The sequence below is a fragment of the Orycteropus afer genome, unplaced genomic scaffold (assembly GCF_000298275.1).
Source record: "Orycteropus afer afer isolate SDZICR_OR568_19922 unplaced genomic scaffold, OryAfe1.0 scaffold00013, whole genome shotgun sequence".
NCBI lineage: Eukaryota > Metazoa > Chordata > Mammalia > Tubulidentata > Orycteropodidae > Orycteropus > Orycteropus afer.
The window spans coordinates 23,165,460-23,177,848 of record NW_006921600.1 but is presented as its reverse complement, the minus strand read 5'-3'; the positions used below and the strand labels follow the sequence as shown (position 1 = coordinate 23,177,848).

At 47.9% G+C, this 12,389-nt stretch overlaps 1 protein-coding gene across 1 annotated transcript; it reads right to left on the bottom strand.

Moving 5' to 3' along the window:
• Positions 1-312: 312 nt before the first annotated feature.
• On the bottom strand, positions 313-8,358 carry KLHDC8A (kelch domain containing 8A). Its single transcript, XM_007953430.2, has 5 exons — positions 7,983-8,358; positions 3,284-3,448; positions 2,837-3,052; positions 1,887-1,988; positions 313-506 (listed from the first exon to the last, which is right to left on the bottom strand). Exons 1-5 carry the CDS (start codon positions 8,356-8,358, stop codon positions 313-315), a joined length of 1,053 nt encoding a protein of 350 aa, XP_007951621.1.
• Between the last annotated feature and the right edge of the window lie 4,031 nt (positions 8,359-12,389).

The following is a 12,389-nucleotide window of genomic DNA, read 5'->3' as shown; positions in this document are numbered from 1 at the left end:
AGGGAGTACGTGGAACTCAGAGGGTGGGGGATACTCTTGTGTCTTTCTGTGCCTGAGTGGTAACTGGGGTCTTTCCACAAAGGATAGCTGAGCTCCAACCTGGGGCTGGCAGAGTCGTCCGCACTTGTTACAGTTTTCTGGGTTTGGTAGAGTTTAAGGGGGAAAGGAGGTCACTTAGAACCCCAAACCCTGACCCACTGCTGGCAGCAGCTGGCACTCTGGAAAGTAACCCAAACTGCTTTGAAGAGACCATTCCTCACATCAAGAGTAAGGTGATGTAGTCCGGGTCAAAGGCGCTGGGCCCAGGGGCAGCTAGGCGTCAGAGACACACAGGGCTTCCACTGCATCACTCAGACCCTGGTTGACGCCCCCGACAGCCAGGAGACAGTTCTTGATGACAATGCTGGAGCAGGCACAGCGGGGCGTGAGCATGGCAGGGAGGGCCTCCCATTTGTTCTTCCCTGGGTGGAATGCCTCTGCCGTGTCCAGGACAGTGGGCTGGTTCCCTGGAAGCACCAAGGGAACCAGAGCTTACAAAGGAGCCTGGCTACTCTGCAGTAGCCCCTTTCCCCTCTCCCCACCCCAGAATCCCACAAGCAGAAGCCAAGGAACCTCACATTCCTTGGCTACAACATTGTTCCCTCTTTCTTACCCTGGGCTGGTGGCTTTTGTCAAACAGCCATTTTGCCCCCTATGCTTTCCTAGGCTTTCCATCTCCTTAAGAGTAAGCTTTCTTTTCTCCAACCTTTGCTTTTCCCAGGAGTTCTTGGGTAGTGTAAATGGTTAGGTGCTTGTCTACTAACCAAAAGATTAGGGGTTCAAATCCACCCAGAGGCACCTCAGAAGAAAGGCCTAGCAATCTATTTCCAAAACATCAGCCACTGAAAACCCTGTGGAACACAGTTTTACTCTGATACATGGAGTCACCATGAACTAATTTTACTGTTTTTCCCAGAAATTTCTGGAGCACTACTTCATCTCACCTACTTTGGTCATGTTGTCAGAAGGGACCATTCCCTGAAGGATATCCTGCCTGGTAAAGTGGAGGGTCAGCGAAAAAGAGGAACACCCCCAATGAGATGGATTGATAAGTGGCTACAACAATGGGCTGAGGTATAGCAAGACTGTGAGGTTGATGCAGGACTAGTGTTTTGTTCTGTCATACACAGGGTCTCCATGAGTCGGAGCTGACTTGACGGCACCTAACAACAACAACAACAACAACACTGCCTCCCTCCTGCTCTTCACTAAGAAAGCTGCTCATGTGGGTTTGCTCACATTGGGCTCCTTTCATGCGTAGGTAAAGTGGGAGTTTTCCCTACACCAAGTCATCTCTGGGTGCCTGGAAGCCTTGCTACCCAGGTATCTCTCTCCTGCTGATGTTAACACTTTTACCTTACAGTCCTTCCTTTAAAATACCAATAATCTCTGAAAGGGCTAGCCTAACAAATTCCTAACTCATTAGAATAATTTGATAGATTGCTTCTTCCTATTCCATGAATATGGATCCAAGGAAGAAAGACAGATGAATGAAAGAGAACCAATTCTAATCTCTTCCACACTGTGTCTTCATTCAGTCCTGGATAGGGCCCAGGGACCTGTGCTCAGCCAGCCTGATGAATTACTGGTTATCAGTACATCCCTTAATCTCTCTGGGCCTCAGTTTTTCTCTTGTAAGAGCACAGAAAGACCTTGGGTCTTTGATGATCCTCTGGAGCCCATATGTGGATACAGGCTGGGGAAGGGAATGTTCTGAGTTCTTTGGAATCAGTGAGTAGGCAGGTAGTGTGTAAGAAGCCAGCATCCCCTCCTGCTTGTGCAGAATGCCAGGGGTCTACCAAGCACAAGAAGCATGATACAGTCCAGCCTGGAAGCATCGTCCTTACCAAGTCCTCCAGCCACTATGACCCGTCCACTCAGAGAGCCAGCCACAAAGTCTGCCCGCCGCTTCTTGAGGAAGAAGGAACGTTCCATCTTCAGCCATCCCCCTATAGGCCATGGAGGGAGGAAGGGAGGGAGAGAGAGAGAAGGAGAGAAAATACAGACTGAGTCCCAAACAGCTCTCTCCCTGGGCAGCATCTCCACATTCTCAGGGCACACCTGGTGCCTCCAGATGTTTGAAGTGACACGCTCTCCATGGCCTCCACCCTCTCCAGTGCAAGGTGCAGTCTAAGGAACCATAATCCCCAATAATGTTCTACCTCAACTTATTCTATCTCCATAGAGATCCTGTTCTCTTAGGCTCCAAGTCTGAGAAAAGGCTAACTAAAAGCAACAAGTGTAGGAGGGAGGAGCCTTCTATTTCTCCATCAGCAAAAAGTGAGAAACATCCCTCTTTGACCTGGCCCTGCATGGATGTTGTAAGAAAAGAGACAATAGGTGGAAACCAATTGCCTTCAAATTGATACTGATTCATGGTGACCCCATGTGTATCAGACAGAGTAGACTGCACTCCACAGGGTTTTCAATGGCTGATTTTTAGGAAGTAGATCTCCAGGCCTTTATTCTGAAGCATCTCTGGGTGGACTCAAACCACCAACCTTTTGGTTAGCAGCCAAGTGATCACATTTATCATTTGCACTAAGGACACTGACAAAAGCAATCAATCTAAAACAAGTCCTGGACAGATTAATTTAATCCCAAGAGTGGTCCTGAGTGGAGAGGGGTATTCAGATTTTAGAAAGGCTCACCCTGGCTCTATAAGCTTACCAAACTTACCACTTACCAAGCAGATGGATAGACCGATTAGAGGATGAATGGGATAGGCAAGGGGATTGGCCAGAAGGGAGATGGGCAGCTGGGGCTTCTATGGGGGTGCCCTGAGAGAGCAGCTCACCCTGTTCCATGTCGAACACATCCATTGTCCTCAGGAACTTGGGCTGCCGGTAAAGTCGACCCTGCCGTAGGCCTCCCAGGCTGTACAAGCGGTTGTCTAGGGTCACGAAGCTGGAGAAGGCCCGCTTACTGGGAATGTTGGGAAACTTGGTCCAAGAGCGAGTCTCAATGTCAAAAACTTCAAAGGCATTGATGGCGTACTTGGACTGTCGTCCCCCTACAGGCCAGAGTAGGATGGAGGTTGCCAGAAGAATTAAGTTCCTGAGGACAGGAGCTGGGTCCCCCCTTTGACTGCTACCCAGTCATACAGGAAGCTCCCTAAAGACAGCGGCAGAGTGATTGCCCCCCAGTGCCAAGACAATGGCTTGGCACACAGGCACTGCTTCCCAGGAGAAGTGACCCAGGTGAGGAGAGGAAGGGAGGTGTAGAACAGATAACACATCCTTACCCAGCACATAGATCTTGGAGCCTCGGAGGAAGGAGGTGGCAGCATATCTTGCAGTAGGCATAGGTGCTAGGGACAGCCACATGTCCTTGAGCATGTCATAGTGTTGGAGGTGGTTATGGGGGCGGAGGTCCAGGCCCATCCCACCTGCTGCGTATACTCGGTAATCTAAGGAGAAGGGCCACAAACAACCCCTCGCTCAGCTCACAGTCTCCACAAGATAGGCCCACAGGACCCATCACCTACCATGGCCAGGCTCTGTTAACCCCTTGAGCACCAGCACTGAGATTGGGCCAAGTTTCCAACCACTGCTCTGTCAGAGTGAGCCAGAATATGCCGATGGGGTTGATGGCACAATGAATAGCCCCTAGCATGGTTGAAGGAGCTCTGGTGGTGCAGTGCCTAAGGCATTTGACTGCTAGCCAGAAGGTTAGTGGTGCAAACCCATCAGCCACTCTGTGGAAGGAAGACTGGGCAATCTACTTCCATAAAGATTTACCACCTTGGAAAATGCAATGGGGATTGATTTGAGTCAGAATTGACTTGATGGCAGTGAGTTTGGTTAAGGATGGTTGAGCCTGAGTATTTTTTTTTTCCCTCCTACTATCTGGATTTTCATAAAATTGTGGTTATATCTATGTGTGTGTGTGTGAGTGTATGTGTGTGTGGTGTTCACTGTCATTGAGTTGATTCTGACTCGTAGCAACCCCTCCTTGGGTTTCTGAGGCAGTATATCTATGGAAGTAGATTGCCCAATTTTCCTTCCAAGGAATGCCTATATACAGTTATATGCATATATAATATATATATAGTTATATATAGGAGCTCCGGTGGCATAGTGCCTAAGGCATTTGACTACTAACCAGAAGTCTGGCGGTTCAAACTCACCAGCTACTCCTTGGAAAGATGACTGGGCAATCTACTTCTGTAGAGATACCACCTCAGAAACCCAAGGAGGGGTCACTATGAGTCAGATCTGACTCAATGGCAGTGAGTTTTTTTTTTTTTTAGTTTTATACATACATATATACATATATTATATAGATATTTATATACATACATACATTTTAAATTTGCCTTTGAACCATTTTTAAGCATACAATTCAGTGGCATTAATTACATTCACAGTGTTGTTCAACCATCACCACTATCAAATTCCAAAATGTTTTCATCACCCCAGACAAAAACCCTGTATCCATTAAGCTGTAATTTCCCATTCTTCCCTCATTCTAGCCCCTGGTAACCAATAATCAATGTTCTGTCTCTCTAAATTTGCTTATTATGCTGTTGTTGTTGTTATGTGCTGTCAAGTCAGACACGACTCATAGCGACCCATCCGTGGGTTTCCAAGGCAGTATCACTACAGAAATAGATTGCCCCATCTTCCTTCTGAGGAGTGGTTTATTATAGGTATTTCAAAAGCTGCTATTTGGATTATTATTACTTTTTTTGTGTGTGTGGCTTTTTTCATTTACCAACTCTAGGTATTCTTGAAGCCTTAGTCTTCCCTGGTATCCAGCCCTTGGTTAAACCCAGAAAACCAAGCTCTGCACAGAGTAAGACTGCAGTGAAGTCTAGGCTTGGCCAACCTCTGCAATCTTATCCCCTCCATTCTCCTTCTTCCTGAGCAGCCAGAGGGAACACCAAAGAGGAAGGGTATTCCTCTGATACCCTTAGAAGTGGTATGTTTGCCAGGCACTTCCAGAACTCTTTAGATGTAGCAGAGGTCTTTAGAAAGGAGTTTAGCCCTGCTGTTACTGGGCCTTGTGGGACATTGGGTCTCTCTTTGTCTGCCACCTTCATTGGGGAAGTGCCATCATTTCCTTCAGAAATTGGAAGGCCAATTCCAATTTGATGGCCTGTGGGCTCCAGGAGACACCCTGTACTAAAAGAGACATGGTGAGCGGTAAGTGAGGGTAAGGTTTTAGAGAAGAGGAAACTGGGCTATTTAAAAACCAAGTGTAGAGTTGGGACAGAAAAGAATCTGTGGCCTCAGCAATAAGCTGGGTACTCAGAAGACAAGTGAGTTCCCTCCCATTCTCTACTGCTCATGGCTCTAGGTGGTCTCTTAAGGGATGACTCTGATGCACTGCACTGGAGGGGATGGGCAAGTTGTCTCTGTTTTTTTGGCCTCACCCCTGTACTTCCTGCAGCCTAGCCAGGTAACCAGATCTCCCTCCCTCTTATTCCCAGGTACCTATCCTTGTCTGTGGTTCTGTGTTCAAATAGCTAGTCCTCACCACTTCTGGCTCTTAGAGGCCTTTATTCTTCAGGCGATTGCAGGAGTGAGTACTATTCCTTTTTGCCTTCCAATTTTTTTTATACACACACACACACACACATATACATAAAACAATCCTAGCTTTGGGCCTGGAGATGGGGCCTAATAATGAAGGGATTTACCTTACACAAGCTCCACCCTTCCATCCTTGTGTCACCTGAAACACACCTCCACCTGAGAATCCTCCTGTCCACTCTATATTCACTCCTGAGCCCTATTTCTAGTCATCCTTTCAGATTCACTTGGGAGTCCCTGAATGCCACGGCTAGGCTGTAGGTACCCGCTCAGTGCCTCCCATGGCACCTCCATCACCCTATTTACCACATGGTACTAAAGTAATCTATGTCTGTTTTTTCCAATAGATTGTTATAACCTTGAGAACTTGTTATTTGGTAGCCCCAGTGTCTGGTAAAATGCCTGGCACACAGTGGGCATGTCAATGCTCAGTAAACTAACAGTTGAACCCATTTACTGGCATAGTTAAAAGCACAGACAGGGAGGTAACTGCATGGGTTTGAATGCATTCATCACTTATAGGTATGTAAACTTGGGCAAATAACTTAACCTCTAAGGTCCTCAAAATACTTATCTCTAAAATGAGGAAGAATATTGCATAGACCATGGGTGAACAAATCTGACTTGGAAGACGTGCAGCCAGAATGCTCCTAAAAAGTGAGGATGGTAAGACTTTGTCTCACATATGTTGGACATATTATTAGGAAGGATGAGTTCCTAGAGAAGGACATCATGCTTGGTCAGCAAAAAAGAGGAAGACCCTCAATCAGATAGAATGACACAGTGGCTGCAACAACATACAAACAAAGCAACAACTGTGAGGATGATGCAGGACGGGGTAGTGTTTCGTTCTGTTATACATAGGGTTGCTATGAGTTGAAACTGACTTGATGGTACCTAATAACAACAAAACGGGGTTAATAAAAGCACTCCATGGGACAGGTTGTAAGGATTAAAGGGGTTCATACGTATAAAACACCCATGGTAATGGACTCGATAAAACCAAAAAAACAAACTCACTGCCACCGAGTCACACTCATAGCAACTCCCTTTGGGTTTCTGAGGTGGTAAATCTTTACCAAAGTAGATTGCTCAGTCTTCCTTCCATGGAGTGGCTGGTGGGTTTGAACCGCCAACCTTCTGGTTAGCAGTCAAATGCCTTAGGCACTACACCACCAGAGCTCCTTAAGAACTCAATACATGTTAGTTTTTAATCTTTCAGCACCATTCATTAAAGCCTGGGGTAAAGGAGGACTATTTCCTCCCCTTTTTCCCTATGGGACTCCATATCTTCCATCCTTTTTTATTGGGAGGCTGTGGAGGCCACACTGGCCACTCCATCCTAAGGGAGTGTGGCCTAGAGCTTCTCTCTAGTCACCTTCAGTGGTCAGACCCAGGCTTCTGAAGGCAGGGACCTGATCTTCTGCATCTTTTCTTCCTCCTTCATGCCTCACACTGGCCAGCACCCGAGCAGATCTCAAGAAATATGGTTCCTGATCTACAGTAGACTGAGCAGGCAGCTAGCTAGGATAGCTTTGCAAGAGAAGGAGAGAAGAACCAGATGGAAGTTCTCATTTTTCAGCAAGCCTCAAGCTTCTACTGCCCACCCAGTCAAGTGTGTCTGAACTTGGGGCATGGCCTCCTAACTCCTGTTGAACGATTTCCCATAAAACTCTGTGTTCTAGAGGAGAAGGAAATGAAGGGCTTTGAGCATGTTAAACGAGAATCCTAAATCATGTGGTCAGCACATGCGTGCCCGGCGAACCAGAGAACCCAAGCAAGATGCTGCAGGAGCATGGCCGTCAGGAACATGGTCTCCACTTAAGATAAGCATTTCTGAGATTAGGCATAGGGGAGGTTGAGGTTGAGGAGTGAACAGAGGAATCAGGTCCGGGACAATCTTACAGTGGGACCTAGTGATGGTACAAGGATGGAGTGAACACCCCTCCTCTTAGCTCATCCCCTCCACCCTCAACTCAATGGCTAACAAGATATTAAAGAGGGGATCTAGTTCTGGGACCCCAACAGGTATCTGGAGGTGGTGGCATCTGCAAGGCAGATCTCAGGGGTTGGGGTGCTTGTGGGTGGGAAGTGCCCTCATTCTGCTGACTGTAAAGAGGCTGCCCTAAATCTCACAGTGCACAAATCCAACTCTCTTCTCTGGCCCTGGCCTGCCCAGCATGCTGGGAGGCACCTGGTGGAGTGGAGCTGTGGCATCAGATAGAATTCCTGGACACTTCACCTACCTGTGCCTCAGTTTTCCCAGATGGAAAATTAGGCCAGCGGATCCTTAGTTTTTGTGTCTACTGTGAGGATCAAATGAGATCAAATGGTGGGTCTTCCCATTCCCTTCCCTGTGGACCCCCACTCCCTACCCTCTGCCCCCTCAGTCCAGACCCTACTCGCCTTTGGCTGTGACAGAAATGCCCATGGCCTCCTCGCGCAGCATGCTCCTCTTCTTCCATTTGCCCTCATCGATGTTGTACATCTCCACGACCTTCAAGGGCAGCTGACTGGTGCCCACACCCCCGATCACCATGATCCGCTTCCCCAGGGCGGTGACGGCCACTCCAGCCCGGGCGGTTGGCAAGGGAGGCAGGGCGGTCCACTGATCGGCTTCGGGGGAGTAGACCTCGAAGCAGTCCAAGGGGACGCCGTTGTCGTCACATCCCCCGATGGCATAGACCTGCCCCCCAGTCTCCAGCAGGGAGCAGTAGACCCGGCGGCTGGGCAGTGGCGCCAGGCGCTTCCACTGGAAGTCCTTGACACTCGGCACCTCCATGGCAGCCCTGGGAGCCCCGCGCGCTGCAGCCCCGCGCCCGACGCCGGGAGAGGTGCGAGCCTGGGAGCCCACGGGCTACTCCCCGCCGGCTCCCATGCCCCTTCTCGCCGCTTCCATCTCGTTCCCCTGTGCCGGCTCCCGCCCGACCCCCAGCAGGGGCCCCGACGCCGGCCAGCGCTTTACCGTCCCTCAAGCCTCAGCTGTCCGGCGGTGTCCACGCCTGGCCCTGCAGGACGAAATGAGGCGAATCACCGGCAGCCGGGGTCCACACGCCCTTGCAGCTGGAGGGCGGGCTTCCCAGCTTCTCGTCAACTTTCAAAGGAAGAAACGGCAGCAGAGGGCGCCCCCCGCTCCTCCGCGGCCGTACCCCTCCCGGAGCCGCCTCGCCCTCTCTCTTCTCCCTGCCCTTCCAGAGCGTGCTTGGGTCCGGGCTCTGCGAGGTGCGGGCACAAGGCCTGTTCCCGACCAAGGAAAGAGTTAACATCTTTCGGCACTGACACCACCCAGCCCCCAACTCTCCTTCCCAGCAATTCCCAGCCCTCCCGGCGCCCACGCCCCCGCGCACACTTACACAGAGAAGCCCGCGAAGCTCAGCGGCGAGGCGCAAACAGCGCATTACCCGAGAGTGGGGAGCCCTCGCCCGGCGGCGCGAGGAGCAAAGGAAAGGGCGCTCCGTCCTTCCCCAGGCCTCACCGGGCTGTCAGACATGCAGATGAGGAGAATAAATGAGCAGCGCGTGGAGAAGCAGAGCCGTGCCCGGGAGAAGGCTAGCTAACCTGCTCAGCACACGTCCCGGGCGCAGCGGCTACACCTGTGCAGGAATCCGCGTGCGCCCGCGGCAGAGCGGGCCGTGACCTCTTTACATAAGCTCTGGCAGCGCCTTGGTCCCGCGGGGGAGGGAGAGGTCCCGGCCGAGATGCTCACCTTGTCTACAGGACCAAGAAGAGCGGTTACCGGAGCCAAATACCCAGATGACGGTGGCCAGGCTCCTTCCGAAGTGGGGGTAGGCGGTTTGTGAGTGTTTGTTTTGGGTGAGGAGGCGGAGAGTCCAATTACCCAGTTTATCTACAGTACACAGACCTAGTTCGTGACAGGCTCCCTCACTAGTCAGCTTTGCTTTAGGGGAGGTATTAGCATATGGTTTAACCTAATAGAACCAAGTTATGTGGGTGTGAAACGGGTGTAACTAAATATAACATATACACCTACTTGCACACATACACGGTCACAACACCTTCCCCTCCCCCAAGCGGAAAAAGACATATCCGCGGAGAAACTGACAAATGCACAGAATTGCAGATACACAACTACAGACAAATACATAGGCAGTCACACAAACACACATCAGGGAAACCTGATTATCAAATCTTAGCCTGAGGCATTACCTCCACAGGGCTGGCCAAATAATCCTTTCAGGCCACTGTCTTTCAGGCCATGACCAAAAAGAAAAAAAAAAAAAACCTCAGGCCAGGACAGTAGTCTCCGATAACAAAGTTGCCTAAGACACCAGTGGGCTACCAGTCTGGTGGATTGCAAGGCCTATGGGTCCTCTTCAGGAGCTCTGGTAGCATAGTGCCTAAGGCACTTGACTGTTAACCAGAAGTCTGGTGGTTCAAACCCACCATCCACTCCTCAGAAGGAAGGTTGGGCAATCTACTTCCCTAGTGATACCGCCTCGGAAACCCAAGGGGTGGTCATTATGAGTCAGGTCCGACTGGACGGCATATAACAACATGGGTCCTCTTCTTACCTCTGGCTCTTGAACTCAGCCAGGTCTTGAGACATTCAGTCAAACTTTGGTGTCTGACAGACTCAGATTTGAATTCTGGCTCTGAAAGTGATTTAACTCCTCTGAGCCTCAGTTTCCTTATAGGTTTTTGTTATATTTTTTAGGTAAATTATAGATTCATATGCAGTTGTAAAAAATTTAATACAGAGAGAACCCATGTACCCTTTATCAGATTTCCCCCAAAGGTAACATCTTGTAAAACTATAGTAGAGTGTCACAACTAGGATATTGAAATTGGTATAGGCAAGATATAGAACATTTCTATCACCACAAGATCCCTCTTGTTGCTCTTTTGTAGCCACACCCACTTCCTTCCTTCCAGATTCTCCCCCAATCCCTGGCAACCACTAATATGCTCTCCATTTCTGTGATTTTGTCATTTCAAAATGTTATATAAGTGGAATCATACAATATATAACCTTTTGGGATTAGTTTTTTCACTCAGCTTAATTCCCTGGAGATTTCATCCAAGTTGTTGCCTGTATTTATAATTCATTCCTTTTTATTCCTTGGTAGTATTCTATGACATGGATCTAGCCTTGTCGGTTTTTATGAAGATTAAATGAGATGATATTTGTAAAGTGTTTGGTGAAGCCTCTCACACATAGCAAGGGCCCAGTAAATAGCTATTAATACCATTACTACTACTACTACACTACTACTTTTACTACTACCATCAAAATAAAAAAAGAGACCAAAGTTTATACAGTTACTGGGGCTGGGAGGGAGGGGGGAAAGGGAGAGTTTTTGTTTGATGAGTTTCTGTTTATGGTGATGGGAAATTTGGCAATCATTATGGAAGGTGGTTACACAATGTAATTAATGTAATTGGTATCACTAAATTGTACACCTGAAAAATGTTGATCTGGCAAATATTATTATATATACTTTTACAATAATACAAAAATATTTTTAAAAGAGTTAAGCACAAACATTTTGTCCCTTATTTAGAAATTGTTTCCTGTGAGAAATACAAGTCATAACTCACAAGCCCCAGTTATTGTAGCATCGATTCCAACTCATGGCAACCCCCTGTGTTTCGGAGTAGACTTATGCTCCAGCTTGTTCATGGCTATGACCTTTCAGAAGCAGATTACCAGGTTTTCTTCCAAGGTGCCTCTGGGTGGGTTCAAACTGCCAACCTTTTGGTTAGTAGCTAAGCACTTAACCATTTGTGCCACTCAGGGACTCCTTCAACTCACAATAAAACCAAAAACCAAACCAAAACAAAAAAACCCACTGGCATCAAGTCAATTTTGACTCATAGTGATCCCCATTGGTTTTCCAAAGCTGTAAATCTTTACAGAAGTAGATTGCCTCATCTTTCTCCCATGGAGCAGCTGGTAGGTTTGAACCACTGACCTCCTGGTTAGCAGCCTAATGCCTAATACCCACTATGCAACCAGAGTTCCTTTCAACTCATAATAGGCCTATGTTAATATCTTGAGTCCTTATCTTAAAAACCCCATTAGTTTTTAGTTTGAATTCTCTGTACTTACAAAGTAAGTACCTCTAGAACATTTGCAGAGGAAGGTTGTGTTCCATTTTCTTTATTCAATAAGAACTCAAATTCAAAAAGAATGTGGTCTGAATTAATCAACTTTCAGAGGAAGCATTAAACATTTCACTTTTCACTAGGGGTCACAATCTGCCCAGAGGAACAGTGAACAAAACCCTCACCCCTCAACTTGAACTATGTTCTCAATATCAGCATGGTGTTGTCAGGGAGGTTAAAGGCCTTAAAAGAGACGTGCGGGAATCAGTCTTCTTTTGCCCACTTAACCTTTCACCAAAGCAGTGGGCCAAGTCTTCTTCATCCCACCCACCCCACCCCAATTAGGGCAGCATAGTAAACAAGTATTTAGAGTTTGACCCAAACCAGAAAACAACCTCAACAGCCAACAAGTCCATTCCAATTCATAGTGACCTTACAGGACAGAGTAGAACCGCCTCACAGGGTTTCCAACGCTGTAAATCTTTATGGAAGTGGACTGCCACATCTGTCTCCGGTGGAGAGCTTGTGGGTGCCAAGCTCAGACCTTCTTGTTAGTAGCTAAATGCTTAACCACTTCATCACCAGGGTTCCTCCAGAGTTGCACATACCACTTCATATGTTTGTATAACTCTCTGAGAAAAAAAGAAATCCTTGCACATTCATTTTCTCTTCATCTTCAAATAACCCTGAAGAGGTTGCCAGCATAGGTATCAGCATTTTTGGTAGAAAATTTTATTGTGGAGATAT

Bases quoted from the DNA above. Each gene is read 5' to 3' on its own strand.
- KLHDC8A (XM_007953430.2), bottom strand. From the start codon at position 8,358: ATGGAGGTGCCGAGTGTCAAGGACTTCCAGTGGAAGCGCCTGGCGCCA. The intron at 3,053-3,283 runs GTAAGGATGTGT...TCTGGCCTGTAG, and splicing joins CTCCAAGATCTATGTGCTGG to GGGGACGACAGTCCAAGTAC. The intron at 507-1,886 runs GTAAGGACGATG...TGGTGCTTCCAG, and splicing joins CATAGTGGCTGGAGGACTTG to GGAACCAGCCCACTGTCCTG.